General features: G+C 29.7%; 1 protein-coding gene and 1 long non-coding RNA gene across 6 annotated transcripts in view; one reads left to right on the top strand and one right to left on the bottom strand.

Moving 5' to 3' along the window:
- The window catches only part of LOC136972783 (uncharacterized), a 240,388-nt gene that overhangs the window by 174,186 nt on the left and 44,146 nt on the right, over positions 1-22,056 (bottom strand). The window lies entirely within an intron of this gene.
- fmt (phosphatase 6 regulatory subunit 1-like protein fmt) overlaps positions 1-22,056 on the top strand; it is a 116,996-nt gene that overhangs the window by 81,624 nt on the left and 13,316 nt on the right. For 4 of the 5 annotated variants that reach the window (XM_067267394.1, XM_067267393.1, XM_067267395.1 and 1 more), the window contains 8 exons: positions 50-178; positions 243-307; positions 4,859-4,977; positions 7,102-7,187; positions 8,729-8,827; positions 15,735-15,832; positions 18,897-18,954; positions 19,670-19,803. In XM_067267394.1, coding sequence (XP_067123495.1) covers positions 50-178; positions 243-307; positions 4,859-4,977; positions 7,102-7,187; positions 8,729-8,827; positions 15,735-15,832; positions 18,897-18,954; positions 19,670-19,803 — 788 coding nt within the window. The remainder of the gene's footprint in view (positions 1-49; positions 179-242; positions 308-4,858; positions 4,978-7,101; positions 7,188-8,728; positions 8,828-15,734; positions 15,833-18,896; positions 18,955-19,669; positions 19,804-22,056) is intronic. The other variant, XM_067267396.1, reaches the window with a different exon arrangement.

The following is a 22,056-nucleotide window of genomic DNA, read 5'->3' as shown; positions in this document are numbered from 1 at the left end:
CTAATATAGTAATTATTTGTTTAATAATGAAAAATAACACTATTTACAGGATTTATTTTTTACCTACACGTGGAATAATTTTTTACATACACAAGTTGAACAGTCTATTGGTCGCATTCTTACAAACAAACCTACCGCTGATGAAGAAGGAAACAAAGTTCATCCACTTTTAGATCAGGTAATTACATCTAAAGTAGTAATAAATGTTTGTTAAAATATTAATAAAATTATTTTTTTTTTAGGTATTTAATGAATATAAACTAGTCCAAAGAGTTTTAGATGTTTGGGAAGAAAATGAACAAGAACAGTAAGTTTGTTTTATTATAATTATTATTGTATTGGAGTTTATAATACTCAACATATATACCCAGTGTCTACTGCTATGCCTGACTATATGGTCAATGCATACTATAACTTCTGAAAAAAGTGTTTTGTGTACATATCTGTTTTTAACAATTTCCTCACTGTGTGATATGATTAGTATGGCAGTCTTTTGTAGTGTGATGCATGTGCTGTTGAAAAGCCTTAATGTTTCATGACTTATGTATAGTGTATGTGGTATGATGCCTATGCTACATTGTGTGTGATTTTATTATCTTTCATTTTTAATCCATAGTCATTTAATATAAATTTTAGAGTAGAAAATGATCACTTGACATTGCTTGTTGCTTGGGCAGTCATTTTGCATCATGTATATCTACAAGCAAATTGAATGCTGCCTGGGTAATTTGAATCACCTTAAATACCAGTTTAACTTTTGAATCTAAAAGTTTGGTTACTCCAACTGGTTTTCACATACAAAGAATTATGCCATTCTGCAGTATCAACAATATCCAGTCTTTTTATAACAGCTTTATTTTTATTTTCTTTGTAAAGTGCACACTGACTACAAGAAAATTGTTTCTATGGGTGTCTAGACCATCTTTAAATAGCATAACTTTTTCAATTTTGATGTTTTTGTAAGAACAATATGACCAGACTAAAATGTTCTGATAAGCAAATGACAAACTGCATCATGTCTTGTTGAAATTCTAAGTTGTCAACCTATTTCACCTTCAGTTTTTGGAATCCTTTGTTCTCAAATCTGTAGTGAGGAGTGTTGCACTCAAGCAAACCATTTCCACAAGATCTTACCGAAAAGTGTCAGCATCCATTATAACTATAACCCCCTGATGAATTGAAATATGAATTAATTTTCAATTAGTTCATATTGGAGTTTTTATTAGATATACAAATACTGTTTTCTTCAGAATTTAAACATTTCTGTCAAGGAAATCCTTGCTTTATCTTCATCTTTTCTTTTAATCACAGCTTCATACACTTTAGATGATTAGGTTTTATATACTACCAAAGATTAAATTTTTTTACAGTACCTCTTATTTTGTTAGCCGTGAAGTTAAAGTTGCATTGTTTGAGTTTATCATTCACTTCCTTATTCACCTTGCATGTTGCTGACTTTTTCTTGTTATTTTCAGATTCAAAGATGAAAATGTTATTTAAATCTTTTTCTGTAAATCAGCTATCAGTCATGGAGAGAAGTTTTAATTTTCCCTTTGTTGATGACAATGCATTAATTGAATTTACCTGTGCCAACTAAAACAATGAACATGATAAACACCTAACACATTATCCATGCATACATATTACAACCTTACATATTATCCATACTTATGGCACACGTGGAAATATAAATACAGTAGAGCATCGATTATCCGACTCAATTGGGGACTGGGGTTGGTCGGATAACCAAAAAGTATGAAAAAATACATTATTAGTATAGTGTATTAGGCCTGGTTTAAATACTAGCCTCCTTTTCATGGTCGAGCCAGTGCTGCCAGCTAAAACATGCAAAAATTTAACAAAAATAATATTAAAGTAGCCAAGACATAACCAAATATTGTAGCGCCACATCACTAGCGGACATTTGAATTTGCCGACTAGAACGTGGTCGGTTAATCGGGGGTCGGATAATCGGTGCTCTACTGTACATTTATATTTCTTATTAAATTATTAAATATTTCACTTTTTATGAAACTTTACCGAGTATTTGTCATTCATGTTCACACTGCATTTAAATTAATGGCCATTACATGAATAATTCATAAATAATTAATGATTGTTGCATGATAGCATACTTGCTAAATGTCAAAAGTATTTGTAAAAAAAGCTAGAGCAATGGACCAATCAAAACTAGCTGTGCACCAGCTCTGGTCAAAAACCTGTTGCTCCACTGCTCCAGGCTCCAGTCCCATGCTTCACTTCAAAACACTGTCATTTGGTTATGTCAAGTAGTCAGTTTGTGTTAAAAGCGTGCAAACTGATGTGATATGTTTGTATAGTCTTGTGCATTATGTAGTATTTACTACAAATGTCATCTGTGAATGTTCTTTTTAAAATGTGCTTTAAACAAGAAATTATCACAAAGGTGTTAATTACGTGTAGATATTGCTATTTTTGCAAGCGCTTTGGATGTTTTATAATTTGTCGTCCTCAGGCAGAACATAAACTCAAATAAATCTTTCAAACAAATATTTTTAATTAAAACTAAAGGTATTGTCCTTTAGAAGAAACCAAATTTAATTCAAATTCTTTGTTTTTATTTTAAGGCACACGTGGTGACAATGTGCATGTGCCATGTTTTGTTGAATAGGTTCCGAAAGCAGAGCTAGAGATGATGATTTAATCTTTCATACAGGCTGACCCATATTGCAGGCAACTCAAGCATGGGAGAGTTGCATGGATTTAATAATACGGTAAGGAGGGCCTCCCAAACATACACCAGGCTCCTCTGATTACAATACCTGAGCATCACCACATGGTCCCACAGCAAGGTGTGATGATGTAATACCATCCTAGCCAGTTCAGTGTCACACCTGCCTGTCCTGATGGGATGTTGGTGTTCAGAGATGCAGCAAGGTAACATTCTAGTTGTCGCTCCTATGTAGTGACTGCGAATGCCAGATGTATTTTCTAACAGGATAGAGTATACCCCGGACTTCTCTAATATGGATTTTTGCGTAGAAGCCTCCTGAAACTTGGTCGTGGGGTGACAGGTAGAAATAATTTGTGTTGTCTAAATATGCAACAAATGCGTGCAGTAATGCGGCCACAGAATGGTACTGATGGACAGACTATTGTGCATTCCTTTGGGATGGGTAAAGTGGTGGCAGGAAAAAGAGATCTTTTAACCTTGTTCAAGATATGCTTATATTTGGAAATGGTATAACCTGTCACATTTACTGCTGAGCAAATGGCAGTAAGTTCAATATTGGTAGCGGTTTGTGTGGAAGACAAGGGAAAGGCCCTTCTAATTAAAGGGGCTATAGCCGCATTAATGTTGTGCTGCAGATGGTATGCAGTGGCAGGGATTAAAGGAGGTATGTTGTTAAACTTATGGAACACGGAATGTGTTATACCTTCCTGGGACTTGGAGACGTTTAAATCTAAAAACACTATCTTTTCCCCATTTTTTTTTTCTCAGGTAAAGTCGATAGAGGAGTAAACATTCGTTAAGAAGTATTTGAGGAAATCCTCCTGTGTGTCTTGCCAAGCTAAGAGAATGGCGTCAATGTATCTCAGATATACCAGTGGGTATGCTATTGTAAGGGGGAAGCTAAAAACCCTTTGCTCAACATGCTTCATGAGCAATTCTGCTAGTATGGCAGACAGTGGTGAGCCCATTGGGACCCTCTGTTTTTGCAGGTATATTTTCCCATTGAACTGAAAGTAATTGTGTTCGGTAACAAAAAGTAAAGCTTCACTTATCTCTAAAACTTGCTGTGCTGAAAAGCACTCCTTGATGAGTAGAGTATTGGCAAGCATAATGGCCTCAAACTGAGATATGGAGGGGTAGAGAGTAACAACATCCATTTTGTAAAAATTGTACCTATTAGGGGACAATTTATCTAGTGCAACAGATAAAGATGCTTTTGCTGCAATGGAGGAAGGTGTAACAAGGAGGAAGGAGCTCACTTAGGAGCTTGGCAAGTGCCTTTTCAAAATTGTAGGTAGGGTGGGTCCTTTTGTTAATCACTGTACCTACCATCCGTATTAAGGAAGACCAAGAAAATAATATTACTTCTGAGTGTATCTGCTCTTCTTCCCAGGTGCTTGGAACCTCTGTCCAATGTAGCATGCCCCAGGCTCTGTTTTGAGGTCAAAACACACAAAGGGCTGGTTAATAAAAGCTTAATTGCCACCTTACCTATGATCTTGAAAAGGTGCTTGCCAAGCTAAGTGGGTTCCTTTCTCCTTCCCCCTTGTTACGTCTTCCTCCATTGCGGCAAAAGCATCTTTATCTGCTGCACTAGATAAATTGTTCCCTAATAGATACAATTTTTACAAAATGAATGCTGTTGCTCTCCACCCCTCCTTACCTCAGTTTGAGGCCGCTATGCTTGCCAATACTCTATTCATCAGTTGTAGCTCAAGGGGAGGTGCTTCTCATGCTAATATTATAATTGTTGTTGTTTTAATTTTTCTTTTTTTATTGAGCATTGTCATATGTGTCACTGGTTTGCATAGAGCTTGCACAGTAATGTATTGCTAGTGAATTGTAGGTTATTGCATTGTTATGGTAGCCTGCCTATCTGTGTTATCTGAAGGTGCCATCAGCCAAGCAGATGATCCACGGTCAAAAATTTCTGGCTACAACTTTGTATTATAGTAATACAATTTTAAATTTATTATTATAATATATATGTAGTGTTTTACTATATTCTATGTTACATTAGATAATTTTCATAATTTTAATTTTTTAATTATGCACAAAAATCTAAACCATTTTAATTTATGAGAAAGTTTTAATTTTCAATAGTTACTTTCTTAGTAATGTAGTTTCATTTTTTTTATAATTTAGGACAAAACCAGGAAAACACAGGCGAGGTTATATGGGTCATTTAACTAAAATAGCAAATCACATTGCTCAAAATGCAGAAAATGGAATCAATAGTGATTTAATAAAAAGTAAAATTAAAGGTTTGTATGATCATTTCATTTATATTTTTGTTTCTAAATATTTATTTAAAAAATTTAGATTAATTTTGACAAAAAATTATTGCTTTTTAATGTTTGAAACATGTATAGAATAACTTTTACACTTGTTTTAATTTATCAAATTGTTTAAAATTTATAATTAAAAAAAAAATAGAACAAATGTAAACAACTCTACAGAATTTTCCTTTCACTAATCAAAAAAATTGCATAAATCAAACATTTTTTAATGAGTTAGGATTTTGTTTTTATTAGGTCTTTATTATTTAAAATAAAAATAATAATTTTGTAAATGTCATACTATAGTGGGAGTTAAAACTTTAAGAGACATTGCTTGATATCAAAAATTTAAATATATTCACTCATGCAAATAAGCATTTCAGATAGCTGGTAATTTTATTTAACTGGTTTGAGATATGCTTATGTGAGAGACTGGAGCACGGGCTGACCCTTAAAATGCCACTTACTCGGCAGCAGGTCGGTGAAGCATGCTCATGTTGTATTTGGGTGGCTTTAAAATAGGAGGGCAAAATTTTGAGTGGGGAGGTCATAGGTAGGTTGATAGGAGCCATGTACTGAATGAGACAGGCAGACAGGTATTAATTATAACAAATAAAAGTTTAATAAAATTACAAATCTAAGATGTACATAATAACTACAGATTAGGCAATTAAATACAATTAAATACAAAATCATCAAATCAAGGCAGTGACTATTCTAAGTCCTATGCCCTAATTTCTCGAAGAGAGAGTGTTTACAAATATCTATCCAAAATACCTTAAATCTTGGTTGATCGATGATATGACATTGTTCTATCGTCTTTTGGGGGATTCCTAGTCGAGGGAATGGCGAGTGTCTTCTCCAGGGACTTCTTATTTTCCTTTTAGGCAGACGTCCACTTTTATGGGAGCACTTATGACCAATCATTAATTCATTGGAACATTGTGACAAACAACCAAAATTCTCGGTGTCTCATTCTTTTATGCTTTCAGTCTGGGAAACTGATCATGTGACCAGCAGTTGGGATGACAAATCTACAGGTGTGAGGTGAAGGGTTATCATTGCTGATGTTATGACTTCGTCCAACTGCAGCTGTCATGTCCATATTTGGTTTGAGACTTCTACGTCTCCATCTATTCAGGTGTCGACAATCGACTTTCTCCTCCTTTATCACTTGTTGTTTATTGTTTATATTCAGATGTTATATTTCTCAGCCAGTTGTTAATAGTATGGGTGGTACTCAATCCGTTTCCTGTGTGTGTTTGCTTTAAGATTGCAACGGAGAATTAAATTATAATTTTTTTTATTTTTCTCTAAATTTTATACAAAATTGAATCTTCAGTTCTCACACTTGTTTAAGAAAATGCAGTAAGTAAAAATACTTTCTACATAGATTCATTCTTATTTTTTTTAATTAGTTTTGTAATTTACACATTCTTGCTCATGTTTTCACACAAAATTAATATATTAATGTTTAACTTACAAATGTATTAAACAATAAAAAGGAAATTTCATTAGGTGAAAGTTTGATCTAGAAACACTAATATGATGTGTTGAAAACACATAATTTCAAAGTATAATTTATTTACTACAGTGTCTCCTTCACTGGAAAATGTTGCAATTTTTGAATACTCAGGGAAACCTTAATATAAAAGTTGTGTTTTAGTTTGTTTGTTGACATTGGTGATAGTTTGTTTTTTGAAATTGTCTTTTGATTTATCATCAGTTATAACAAAAATTCAGAAAATAAAAATTTCTGCCTTCTTACATTACATACTGATTTGTAGAGTTTGTCAGTTTATTTTCTTATTGCAAATTTCACAAATATTGGAATCTGAACAGTAAATCCAATATATTCCTTCCAACCAGATTTAGTAATTTACCTATATTTGTTTTTATGCCTGTGATTTTTCACTGGTAATGTTTCATTTCACCCTCCTTTTTTTTAAGTATTGTATAATAAATTAACTTTTAGATTATTTTTTAATTTAGATTATATACTTAATGAATTAAAATTCTTGAAGAGAAATGTTAATTTTAGCAAGAAATGAATTATATTAAAATCTCTTTTAGTTCATTAACTTGATTCATTTTACTTTATATTTTTAGATTTGCCAGAAGACTATAGAAACAGATGGGAAACTTTTGTTTCAGAAGTATTGAGTGAAATTAATAAAAAAAATCAAACACCATTGGTAAATATTCCATTTGGTTTTTTTCAATATGAATGTATATTTAAATTCAAAGCAATTTGCAAACATTATATACAATAGAATCTGCATTTTGTAATTGGTTATTTGTCATTTAACATTGTCAGAATTTGTTTTTCTGCAAACATTTGCATCTTGGAAATAAGTTTATAATAATATTGTATAAGCATTTTTTATCAGTTGTTTTTTGTGCTATTTACCTGAAAATAATAGTTTACCTTTCCATATCTGAACTAATGTTGCCAGAGTGATCTGGATAAGAAACTGTGATAATTTTTTAAATAAGACTAACAGATATGCCTACTATATGCATTTTAAAAAAGTCAACATAAACATTCTTTTTATTTTACAGGCTAATGTCTTATCATTATCACATTGGTGGTTGATACATTTGCTTTTCTGCAAACTTCAATGCCACCTTAATTTAAAAATATACACACTTCAGTATGGAAAGATTTTTTGTATTAATGTACTGTACAATATTTTAGAAAATTTTTGGTTGCCTTTGATGTGGGAGAGAGTATTGAATCTTAAAAAAATCCTTTGTCTTAACAAGTGACAATAAAGTGCAATCTCCTTATATCTTAAGACTTAAGCAATGCTTCAAATGTTAATCATTTTAATTATTTACTTGCAGCAGAGTAGCTTAAATTGCTTGAATTTCTTAACTTCAGGGATGTGCTGGATGAATTGAGTATTTTATAGTTGTTATACTTTTTCCCCTCCTCCCTCTTCTAATATTCTTTTTTAATGTCAATGAAACCAAAATTTTCACTAATTATTATTTAAGTTTTTACCCTACTTGCTGCTATTGATTAATTGATGATAAAACCCAAAATGATTACAATTAGCAGATTCTGTTGTGTGTATATATTTACGAATTATTCAGTTGACTTTCAGTAACAAGTTTCAAATTAAGGTAGTTTGTGGATGTATTTAAAATTCAGTCTTAAAAAAAATATATATATATATATATATATATATATATTGTTTAGACTTATAAAGTTTGATGTGCTTTGAATTACACATACAGGATTTCTCAGAATGGGAAGAAAAAAGGACATAAGTTGTTATAAAATTAGCTTGGTGCAGAAACAAAGTTGTATTTTGTGTGAAGAGATTGTGTAATGACTTTAAAAAAATATATATAATAAAATTTGATAGAATTACATATGGAAGAAGGTTCTCATCTTACATGAAAAGTACATTCGGTTGATTTTTAAGAGTAGTGATTGTGACAAAGCTGCATAGTGATTTTCTGATATATTTCTATATGGTATAACTTTGCTATACAAAGTCAGGAAATAATGTGGGAATATTGGCAAAAAATTTACTAATTATCATGATACACTTCTGATGATTAGCATATCAGCATGATAACATCCTAGTTTTTGTAGAATCCACAATGTAAAGATAAAATGCTGGATTCAAAAAATAATGCTGAGTCAGCTATATTAGTCAATTTTTTAAATATGCTTTCAAATTAAATTTTATGTATAAAAATAATTTATTGGAGGAATTCTTAGGTTGGAGGAATTCCTCTTCCTTCAAATGCTGCAGAGTTTGATGATGAATGTGTTGATTTGAGAGAGATCCCATTTTTACAGGAATCTGCTATGAAAAAGGTAAGTTCGAATAATTTAAAATACATTGGAACTATTTTGTTTGCAGATGAGAGAATGTACAGTGCAATTAGTGTTTATAAAAAAAATTTATAAACAGTAATTACATTGATTTGATATATATATGTTACTGGCAAAACCCGATTTTAGCCAAGTTAGTTTGGTGTAAGCATGTCAGGCCAAACTAGTTTAGAATTATTATTCAAGTATATTAACGGGTAAAATAAAATTAAAAGGCAATCAATTACATGAACAATATTTATTCAAACATAGTCTATTTAATTAGAAAAAACGGGGTTAATGTTACCCCACATATCGAAGGGAGTTGTTCGTCTCTGGGTCCAGCAATCAGAAGACAGGGAACAGTGGGGATGTGCAGTCTAACCTAACCTAACCTAACCTATTCTAATAAATTATCATAATTATTAGCAACCAAATTATTAGAATAGGTTAGGTTAGAATGTGCATCCCCGGTGGCGGCTTGTCTCCGATTCCAGCAATTAGAAGACAGGGAACAGAGGGGACATGCATTCTAACCTAACCTAACCTATTCTTCTCAATGTCAGATATGGTAGCTGTATATATGTAATGTGAATGTATGTCTCTTTAATTCGAATAAATAAATCTGGTAGCTTCCTCGCAGCAATAGGAGGAAGCTACCAGAAAGTATCTGACTATATCTGGAGGGAGGATTGACAGATAACAATCCTCCCTCCAGATACTTTAAAACTAGTTACACACACACACCACTTTCAGGTATTCTGTGCAACAGGCAAAACCCATAGTTTTCAAATCTGGTAGACTTCCTCACAGCAATAGCTGCAGGAAAGTCTACCAGATTTATTTATTTGAATTAAAGAGACATACATTCACACTAACCTATTCTAATAAATTACCATAATTATTAAGTTGACTATGTTTGAATAAATATTGTTCATCTAATTGATTGCCTTTTAATTTTATTTTACCCATTAATATACTTGAATAATAATTCTAGAACTAGTTTGGTGTAAAATTGGGTTTTGCCAGTAACGTACACGCACATATATATATATATATATATATATATATATATATATATAGGGTAGATGTACCAGTTCTGGCCAAAAAACAAATTTAACTTAAAAATATAATCACCACATATTCAAATCTGTCCAATAAAACAAACTTTTATTGTTAACTGTTCACACAGTTAACAATAAAAGTTTGTTTCATTTGTGATTATATTTTTAAGTTAAATTTGTTTTCTGGCCAGAACTGGTACTACACTGGCCAAAACTGGTACATCTACCTATATGTTTTAATACTAACAAATTGTATAAATTTGTTGTTTCAATAGAATTCTGAATTAATTCAAATATGGTTTAACAGATATCAACTATATATATAATTTTATTTATCTGTTTGTTTATTTTTTGTTATATTTGATTTATACATTAAATTTAATTAAATTTCACTAAATATTGATTTTTTTTTATCTTCCATTTTGTATTTCAGAGAAGGCTTTCAAGACATTTGTTGCTTTATAAAGTAAATTTTATTTTGTTTCAAATGCTTAATTGTTGTAGATAATTTTTTCAAAGGTTTTGCATTTATTTATACTCCTGGAACTTCCATTTTATTTTCATAATTTGTTTGATGTATATGAAGATTGATTGAATGATGATTTCCTCTAGAAATATGTACAGGGTGGCATCTGAAACAACTTTTTACTTTTGTTTTCCTTTCCAAATGTAACTTTTTTAAATTTAAAGTTTTTTATTCTAGAACATCCTTTAAGCATAAGTTGTTGTTTGTAACTTGTTCTCAAAAGAATGTTTTTACTTCACTAAAGTATATCAAAGTGTATTGTACTGAGATAATTGACTTGTACAATGCAGGAAATTCATCATTTAGGATAGTTAAATTACTTCCTTCTCTATGAATGAATGTTTCAGGACTAAGATGGGCTCAAGGAAACAGAAATAGAAGGCAAAAACTGTCAATTTGCCTACAAATAAGAATTTTGTCAGCAATCACGTAAGATGAAATCCAACAGTGAAGATATAAAAGAATTGTTCTTTAGCTTGCTGTGCAACTGAATCCATCCAGAAAATAGCCACACATGCACTTGGCCTTTGACCATAAAAGTTGCAAAGAGCTTATTGAAAAGAACAAGACTGTGAAGCTCCTAAGACAACATGCCCTGAAGAAGAGATTTGCAGGATGACCTAATTTTACTGAGAAAAAATATTTAAACAATTACATAATTATCAGATTAATAGAATTTAAAGTCAATCCTCCCTCCAGATACTTCAAAACTAGTCACACACACACACCACTTTCAGGTATTCTGTGCAACAGGTAAAACCCATAGTTTTCATTGACAATGAAAATCAATCATGAAATTTACACCCGAGATGTTCATGAAGCTTCTCTTCTTCGAAGCGTGGTTCAAGTCCCACTTTGGCAACCAGAAATGGATTTTTCAGCAAGGCATTGCTTCAGCCCATAGAAAGGCAAAAGTCCAGGTCTGGTTTGGTAATTGTGGAATTGATTTTATCCCATGGATGAAATGGCCACCCTATAGTCCACACTTCAGCTCCATGGATTATACAATGTATAGTCATTACTGGAGAATGGTGTCTGTTAACTCATACCAAAACTTGGATTCCCTGTAGTCAGCCCTGATCCATGAATGGACAAAATATTTGTTGAGAATGTTCATGCTGTCTGTAACAACTTAATGAAGCATCTAAGTCTGTTTCAATGGAGGCTGCTTTGAATAACAATTGTTAACATTGTTCCTTGTATTGAGTATTTATAAGAATTTGTTGTTACTTTTTAATATTCAATATTATATCTTTGAAAAGTGCATATTTTAAGTTGTTTAGGAACATTGTCATCACCTTTTTATATATATAGAGAGAGAGGATAATTGATTAGTTGCATCTCAGATTTTTTTTTAAATTTCATGAATTTCAGGTTAGAACTAATGATTTTTATTTTTTACAGAAATTATTGATATGTAATTTTTATGAAAAATATACATTTTCAAATTTTCTTTAATAATTATATTCACTTTGTGTTGGAGAAAAACTTAGTACTAATGTAACTTTGTGTTTGGTTTTTATATGGATACATTAGATATTAAAATATTGAAAACAAATCCTTTCTTTGGAGTTCCCCCCTTAATGTCATTAACTGAGAACCTGGCAAATTTTTAAAATTTTCAGGAAGGAATCTCAAATCTAAATTACCACCCTAATTATATTAACAAAAGTATATTGAACATTATTTGTTTTTATATATTTTTTTTATTTTGGCTGCATTTCATTTTGTCATTTGATTTTGAAGAAATATTTGAATATTTTTTTGGAAAAATGGAAGAAAGCTTTTTTAATTATTGACAATTTTATTGTATACTATAGTCAATTTTTATTAAACATGATAGGAAATCCATGTAAGTCTTATTTTTTATAGGATTTCAAAAACAAACAACCCATGGGTTATATGTACAGAAATATAGAACTTTCATAATTGAAGTTTGTCTATCATATTTTGTTTTTTCATTATTATTATTTTTATTATTATTATTATTATATATACACTGAAGTGCCAAAAGTCGTGGGATAGCAATATGCAAAGATATAGATGGCAGTAGTATTGCGTACCAAATGTATAAATGGGCAGTGCATTGGCTGGGCTGTCATTTGTCTGCCAGTGATTCATGTCAACAGGTTTCTGACTTGAGTATGGCTGCACGAGAATTAACAGACTGTGAACCTGGAATGGTAGTTGGAGCTAGACGAATGGGACATTCCATTTTGGAAATCATTAGGGAATTCAACATTCCAAGATCCACAGTGTCAAGAGTGTGCCGAGAATACCTAATTGCAGGCATAACCTTCCACCATGGACAATGCAGTGGCCAACTGCCTGCACTAAATGACAGACTGGCGACGTGTGCGTAGAATTGTTAGAGTGAACAGGCATGCAACACTCAGTGAAATAACTGCAGGAATCAATGTGGAACATACGAGGGACATGTTTATTAGGATAGTATTGCAAAATTTGTCATTAATGGGCTATAGCGGCAGAAGACCGACTCGAGTGTCTTTACTAACAGCACGACATCGCATGCAGCGCTTCGCCTGAGCTCATGACCATATTGGTTGGACCCTAGATGACTGGAAAACTGTGGCATGGTTCGATGAGTCACAATTTCAGTTGGTAAGAGCTGATGGTAGGGTTAGTGTGGTGCAGACCCCTTGTTGGACCCAAGTTGTCAACAAGGCACTATGCAAGCTGGTGGTGGCTTTATAATGGTGTGGGGTGTGTTTACATGGCATGGACTGGGTCCTCTGGTCTAACTGAACCAAACAATGACAGGAAATGGTGATGTTCAGCTACTTGGAGACCACGTGCAGCCATTCATGGACTTCATGTACCCAAACAGGGATGGCATTTTTATGGATGACAATGTGCCAGGTCACTGAGCCATAACTGTTTGTGAATGGTTTGAGGAACATTCTGGACAATTTCAGTGAATGATTTGGCCACCTAGATTGCCTGACATGAACCCCATCAAACATGCATGGGACATAATCGAGAGGTCCATTCGTGCACAAACTCCTGCACCGGCAACACCTGCCCAATTATGGATGGCTATAGAGACAGCATGGCTCAATATTTTTCTAGGGGAGTTCCAACGACTTGTTGAGTCCATGCCATGCCGAGTTGCTGCACTTCACCGGGCAAAAGGTCTGACAAGATATTAGGTGGTATCCCATGTCTTTTGGCACTTCAGTGTATATTTTTTTTTTGTTAATTTAACATTTAATTCTTAACTTGTGATTATTGCTATATTAATAGTTGGAAAGATATTCTAATAAGTAACTTGAATATATAAGTAAAAAAAGTAGCTTATTTTAAAATTTTATTTGTTACTAAAAATTATTTATATTATGAATGCATAAGTTTATGAACTTATGTGACGATTTGTTTTTATGTTTAATTATTAAACTGAATACTTGTTAGAATATAATTTATTAGTAGATATTTGATTATTTATAAAATGTGCTTTATTTTTGTTTGAAAGGCAACATCTAAGATAATGCTGAAATGAAATAGCTCTTATCTCTGTAAAACTGAAAATTAAGCTTTTTTTCTAAGAGTGTAAAATTTTTATAGATTTTGTAAGATTGTTTATATATCTCCTGAGGAATGATTGCTTTGAGATTTATATTAAAAAAATTTATAGATTTATTCAATTAAGCATTTTTTTTTTTATTGTTAATATTGCATTAATAAATGTATTTATGGTCTTTGTCAAATTCTCATACATTATTGTTTAAACTGTACTGAGAAAATATGACAGTTTAAATTTTCATTTTACAGAAAAAATTATATACTAGCTCTTAGTTTAAAAATAATTGAATAAATCTTATTGGTTCTTATTATAAATCATTAATATTAATTGATTTACATTAACTACTATTACAAACTTAAGTTTATAACAGAAGATTTTGATTACATATGTAAATTTTTATTTATTATTATTAAGTTATTTTTCTTCCCAAGAGTTTGTTAATTATAATCTAGTTTTATAAGTGAATTTTGTGTGTTTTTGCCTGTGTTTGTATTAGTATTTATATATAAATGAATATTTATGTATTGTGTTATGCAAATAAGTTAGCTTAAAAGCTATTTTTGTGTGTAAGTTTTGACATGTGGTGACAAAATTTAGCTACAATTGAGATCAGCTATTTAGTTGTAAATTGGTTTTTTTCAACATGCTTTTACAGGCTTTAATTTAATGAGATTAATAATGTAGAAATTTTAAACAATTTGTGAATGATTTATTTGATTTTCAATTACTTTTATCGTGATTATTGATGAATGGTATTTCAAGTAACTATTACAAAAATGTTATTTCCATAATGACAACATGGAATTAATATATCCTGAAAATTTGTCCAATAAAGTTGTCTTGCAACTTAAGCAATATTAATTTAACACATTCCATGAAAAAAGATTCATTATGTAGTGTTGTAGTTGAAAAAGTGTAGCATTCTTATTTTTCCAGCTGTTACATATATAACTGAAGGAAAGTATTACAGTTGGTCAAAAAATGACTCCCAAGATTTTAACGTCTTTGGATTTTGAAACATTGATAAATGCAAAAAAATGGGGGGAGTTTCTGTATCTATGGATATTAGTGTGTCTAGGGCACATGATCTTGGTTCATTTACTTTCAAGCTTAATAACTCCTCTGTCTTTTGTAAAAAATTAAAATTTTGCAGAGAGGTTTATGTATTAGGGGAATTGATGCTGTTAAATTTTGATGGTTAAAGGTCAAGTGGATGGGAAGATAGGAAGGGTCACTTAGCATATTTTGAGTGGGGTCAGATTTAAAAAAGATTTTACTTAGCATTTGCAATTTTTACAAAACACATCTCTACCCTCAGAATTAAACTTTTGCCATTTTATAATAATAATAATTAAAAAAAAAAATTTTTTTATAATAAAATCATATAAGATGGCACCACAATAATTTTAAATTTTTACCAGGAAAGTTATGCAACTTGTTGATGGATCTTTTTAAAATTCTGATTAATCTGATGATTATTAATTTAAATTTTAGAACTTTACATTGACATTGCTAATCTGTCTTTAATTTACAGAATTTCAATTTTTAATAGTCACTGTTGTAATAGTATGAACATAATTTATGTAGATGTTTTAAAATTGTTAAAGTATTGTCTTAATGAACAATATAATGCAGTAGTTAAAACAAAAACACTGAATACAAAGATGTTTGCTAATTTTTTTGCATAGCACTATATTTAGTGACAGTAGTAGTATTGTTTTGTCATATATTGTCTTTGCATGCTATATGTTTTCACTGTATTTTTGGCCTGGCCTCCAGGCTTTTTCTGATTATCAGATGCAACAAATGACAAGTAATTTTGTTGACCAGTTTGGCTTCCATGATGATGAATTCATTGATACAGATGAAAACATGACGTAAGTATTACTTTATTTAATGAAGTTTAAAGTAATTTTTATGATTACATTTAACTCACTAAAATGATAGTAAAACCCAAAAGATAAATATAACAATTGTAATGTTGTGTATATATATAATTTAAAAAAAAGGCAAATAGTGAAGGGGGATTTTTTTTAATGCGGTCCCTATCCCCCGCATAAAAACAGGTTTGACTGTATATTCATCTCAAATAAGACTGCACTCTGCTTATATTTCAGTATTTATTTTTTTCTTCTTCACTGATATATATTTATTTAGTGTTTAAATTATGAGCTTTTTTACTTATGGAAATTGTGGAAAGATTTACTTAAAACTTAGATAACATACTACTTATTTAAATTAAATTTGGATTTGGATATTAAGATATTGTATTAAGTATATCAGATTATTATAACTCTTCTGACTTCACATAAATGCTATTTCTTTAATTATGTTTTTAAAATAATCATTTTTTAATTATAGACTAAAAAAAATATTACACTACTAAGAATGATGGAACACATATATTTATTAAGTTTGAAATGTAGAGTAATGACTGTTTTAATGTATTAATTACATTATCCCCTATTTCCAGTAGGTGAGAAAGCAAAGTAAAAAGTAGCTAATGTGTGTTTTTAAAAAGTTTTTTAAATTAGTAGATCCTATTTTGTAGAATTATTTGAATTTGTGATGGAATATTGCTTGTTCTAATTGAATTTGAAAGTTGTTATAGTTAATTCTTAATATGTATTGCTGAAGATTGGAGGGTTACTCTCAAACATTATGATTGATAGATAAAAAATATATATACATTTATATATTTCATCCTTGAGTGAGATTTGAGATAGTTTTTATATATTTAATGGAGCACAGAGTTGTTTTTATCCATATTTCTTAGAATCCGCTGTTTTATGTGACTTCATAAAAAATGCTTACAAATACATTTAATTTCATATCCAAAACTTCTTATATATATCATAAAAATTAAAATATTTATTCTTGCAATTATTGTTTGCATTCATGTGACATAAATGCTGTTTCTGTTTTATGCCATATTTTGTTGTACTTAGAATAATATTACCATTAAAATTATAGCAAATATTCTATGCATTTTAAGAAATAATTAGAAAACTTAAATTAGTAAATATGAATGATTTTGCTTCATTCGATTTATATTACAAAAGAATATCATTAATTTCAATAAACTTTTTTTCATTTTTATTGTAACTTTTTCTTTATAGTACTTATACCTTTTTTTATATATGCACCAATATAAAAGTGTATACTTTTCCTATATATAATTTTCTGTTTTAAGAATATTTTTGATTAAAAAAAAAGTGCATAAATTGCATATTCAAAAACAAATTTGAAAATTAGAACTGCCACAGAATTGTCATATGTTTTAAGATCAGTTTTCATTAGTGATTCTTATAAATTGATTGATTCAAAATATATTTTAATTGTTCTGTTTAAAAATATTTTGTTTTAATGAGTTTAATTAATATACATTATTTTTCAATTTTAATTATTTTCTGTTTTATGTTTCTAAAAATGAGTTATTGGTAGGATTAAACATTGAATTATGGCTATTAGTGCACTAAAAACATTGATTTACATTTTAATTATTTTTAATTATAGACTTCAAAATTAAGCATTAAGAAACATATTTAAATATTTGTGGATACTGTTGGTAAATTATTAGTGTTTTAATAGATATGGAAATATGGCTACGGCTAGCCACTTTATAACATTTAAGTTTGATATTTGATATAAGTTTAGAATCATTCAAGTGAAGTCCTAAAATCTGAAAACTTTTGAAATTCTCAGATTTTAGGACTTCACTTGAATGATTCTAGTTTTCATTTAGAAATTTAATTTTTAAAATCAGATTTCTAAATTCAACAGTTTTGCATGCTACAAATTGAATCTTCCACACAGTACTGGAAATGTTCGTGATCTATCCAGGCCTTTTTTGATAGGTACTCCATCCCCCTAATAAACTTTATGAAAAGTGTGTACACATACAAAAGATGTGACTTTTTTGTATTCAAGTTTAATTTAATCCCAATTTTATAATATGCTTTCCATATTATTTTCTCAACAGGTTAATAACACCTCTTTGTGAAGTGGTAAAATAATTTTAGATACAGTTAGTTTGAGCTGCTGGAAGAACAAAATGAAAGTTTTAGAATACAGCAAAAATAAAATTGTGATTGAGCAAAAATAAAATTCTGAATAATTTTATTCTAACATCAATTTTTTACTGGAAGTGTTTTATAATCAAACTATTTTCATAATGTCATAATTGGAACAAGAGTAAAAAAAATTATACTGGATGGTGATGGCAGTTCATGGCAGTGGCATTTACCATTGTTTTCCTATGAATATATATATATCTCTTTAAAATATTTTTACATGTTCATGTTCTGTGTAATTTGTTTAAGAAATATGTTTGCCTAGATGTGAAAATTTTTTGTTTTATAGAAAATTAATAATTCCTAAATAACTGACATTAAAAAGAAGTCAGATCAGACTAATACAGATGAAATCAAATCAGATGCAAATATTCTAAAATCTAGAACATTTCTGATCCTGAACATTTTGGATAAAGGATTCTTAACTTGTAGTAACTTCATAACTGTTGTTTACTTTGTTTCTGATCTTATGTTTAGTATGAATTTTTCTGAAATAAAAATTTATACAAAGCATAAAAATTCTGAAACAAAAATTCAAATGAAAATGCTTTTCTTTTTTAAGATAGTCTTCTACAGCCATCAACTGTTTACATATGATGTTTGAAAGGAGAATCGGTTTTTGCTTGGCTTATTCTGTATTTAGATAATTGAATTATGTTTTAATACTTCTTGGAAAATATTTGTTATTTTTCATAAATGGGTTTTATTTGAATATTTTTTTTTTCTGGATTGAAATAAAATTCTCCTGTCCATTCTAGAGTTAACCATAATATCAATGGATTTCATTATGTTAACTTATCTATTTGTAGTATCTCTGCACTTTTTTTATATAGTACAATTCAAATAATTTATATAAATTTCATTTCAGAAATCAGTTGAATCATCTAACTGATACAGGTTTTCAACTTAATTCAGATGAAAATTTAGTAAGTATATTAATTTTTCTATAGATATTGTTAATTTATTCACATTTCTGAGTTTTTTTTTTTTTAGATAAATTAAAATTTTGTACTAGATAAACTGCAAAATTCTTCTATTAATTTGAACATTTTTCAAATGTCAACAAGAGCTTAAATGAATCTTTATAGTTCTTAAAATTATACAGAACTTCTTTTTTATTACCTGAAGTACATTTTTACTTTCTTGGCTGTTATAGGATATAATGGTAACCAGAAAAAAGTGCAGATGGAAAATTACCATCATAGAAAATTGCATCAAAAAAATGGCCAAATAGAAAACTTCTCATATACACAATATTGCAAACTAATAAAATCTGAAATATATCATGCTAGAACTGAAGTTTAAAGATACTGTATTCTTATTCTCATAAAAGAATATTATAAACAAAGTTTTATGCATCTCTTTGGGATGGCAGTTGTGACCATTTATTGTCAGTTGTTACTTGGTACAGTTCATGTGTCTGCCTGCTCTGTATGGATCTCCCCTCATTGTGCATAAAATTTATTTTTAAATAACTGTTGTTTTTATTATTATTATTAGGGTTAGATAGTCTTTTGTTGTAGTCATTTCACCTACCACAATATATAATTAATTGATTATTGTCTAATTATAATTTATCTAAAATTGTATAGATTTTGAAACAATAGATGAATTTCTAAGTTTTGCTTTATGCATTTTCAGAGAAGTGAAGAATTGTTTGAACGAGCCTGTAGAGAACGTGTACAAAATTTGGGAGATGCTGACAGTGATGAAGATGTATGGGAAGATAAAGAGCATGAAGTCACATTTGTCTCGGGTTCAGTTTCACAACAAAGGTAAGTCTTTTAATCAAAAGTTTTATTGGTAGTTGTTTATTACTCTCTTAACTGGTTTGTCAATAAAAAGATAATGTTTTTATTTTTTACTTCCTTGGCTGTTACAGAATATACATGGTTTCTAGACACTTGAAAAGTCAGGGATTTTCATCAGTGTTCAGAAAAGTCATGGAATGTTAAAAATTGTGAAAAAAATCATGAAATTTGCTTCCTTGGCTGCCTTGTTGATTTTTAGCTGACAACCCAATCCTGACAATGCTTGACTAAGTATAGCCATCTGCAGGCAGCAAGTAGTAGTGCAGAATATTTTCAGGGCCCAAAATTTCTCCCAAGCTTACACAAAACTTTCTCAAAAATTTACAAAGTATACATAATGATAATTTAAATGGACTATTTATCAATTTTTCATTTTAATAATTTTGTTTGTGTAACAAACGATTTCTGATTTTTTTCCAGTTTATTAATATTTTGTGAAGTTCAGGAAATTTGTTGAGGGAGAAATTTACATAAATATATACTTTTGTATATGGATTATATAGAAATTGTTAATAACTAATAATAATAAAAAATTTTTTCAAAACCATGTAGCTTTATGGTTGTGGATTAATAACAGAATTTTAATAATACATTTAATAATAGATAAATAATAGCATTATTTTAATAAAACATTTTATTTTCGATTTTAATAATTTGTCAATTATAAAAATATACAATTGTTAATAAGAAATAATAATGATAATGAAAAATAATTAAAACATTGGAGCATGTGTGCATAGGAAGTCAAGTGCTGTTTTATTTTGTCAGTGTGCTGTATTGTAAGGGACATGAGGGTCAGAATTTGTACAAATGGCCAGGGAAATTAAAACAAAAATTGAGAAGGAACCCTGAATATAGCATAGGGAAAATATGGTAATTGGTTAATTTTGACTCCTTGGGTTTTGCATTTCTCAACCTTTTGATACTCAGGATCCTAGGAATTTAATAAAAATTTCGTAATTCCATAATTTATATTATATTGCATCTCAGGAATGGATGAATCAAAAACTTAGCAGTGTTATTTTCATATATGGAGCATTGATACTATTAAATTTTGGTAGTTAATTACCTTCATTCTCTACTCTCTTGACTTCTGTCACATGTCAAGTGGACTCAGACTTAATGAAAGTTTTACTCATTAGCATTTATAATTTTTTTAAAACCTACTCTTACCCCAGAAATAAACATTTTGGTATTTTATGATAATTCAATAATCAATAATATAAAAATTATTTTTTAATGAAATTTCATAACGTGGTGGTATGTGCAATGTTAACTTTGTAAATTATGAGTGCTGGGAAAGTCATCTTGTCAGCTTATTAATCTTTTATGAGCTATTGCAATTTTTCTGATAATTTGTAAACAAAAGAAGTATGTTGTGTATATATATGTATGAGGAATATTTAAAATTTACTACTTTTGTTGTTTTTCTGTATTTGTATAGTTTGCTCTTAAGATATTGATTTGGCTTTAAAAAGGATCTGTTGGTAAAGTATACCAACAAAAATTATTTTTAATCAAATTAAGAATGTATTTGAAATAATGGTAAATTTTTTAAACAAGCAAACAAACAAATGATTTTAATATATGTAAGAAAGTAAGAAATATTAAAAGTATTCACAAATTAGGAGAAGGAAGTAAAAAAATTGTCTTCATATCTTGTCCTTATCAACACCTCAGGAACACAAGTCTTTTATGGGCAGAAGCAATCTTTCATTTCAAGCTACTTGTCTGCTTGTTATGTAAAAATGTTTTAAAAAATTTCCTGGGCAAAGGCACAATTCTAATAAATATATTGTATTTTTTTGCATAAGGCAGATGAATTGTCTCAAATAAAAGGTTGACTCTGTCCATAAAGACTGTTGTGTTTCCAAGGTGTTGATAAGGACAAGATATGAAGACAATTTTTTTTACTTTCTTCTAATTTGTATATTTTTAATAAATGATTCTGTGTTTGTGTTTGTTGCACAACTTAACAAAAAATGCAGAGCAAAGACAAAATCAATCATCATCTGTGTGGTGTTTGGCACAATATGTGAAAATAAAGCAAATCTTGCATGTATAAGCAAAAATCAAACTCTTGGTTAATAATATCTAATAGAAAAATAAAATTTTGATTTAGTGCTTTTTAGAACTACAGCAAGTCCTCACTTAACAGTGTTTCATTATAACATCATTGAGCAAAATACATGTACAGGTACATCTGTAATAATTTAA

The sequence above is a fragment of the Centruroides vittatus genome, unplaced genomic scaffold (genome assembly GCF_030686945.1).
Source record: "Centruroides vittatus isolate TY-2023 unplaced genomic scaffold, ASM3068694v2 contig_301, whole genome shotgun sequence".
NCBI lineage: Eukaryota > Metazoa > Arthropoda > Arachnida > Scorpiones > Buthidae > Centruroides > Centruroides vittatus.
This window is presented reverse-complemented; position numbering and strand designations above follow the sequence as displayed.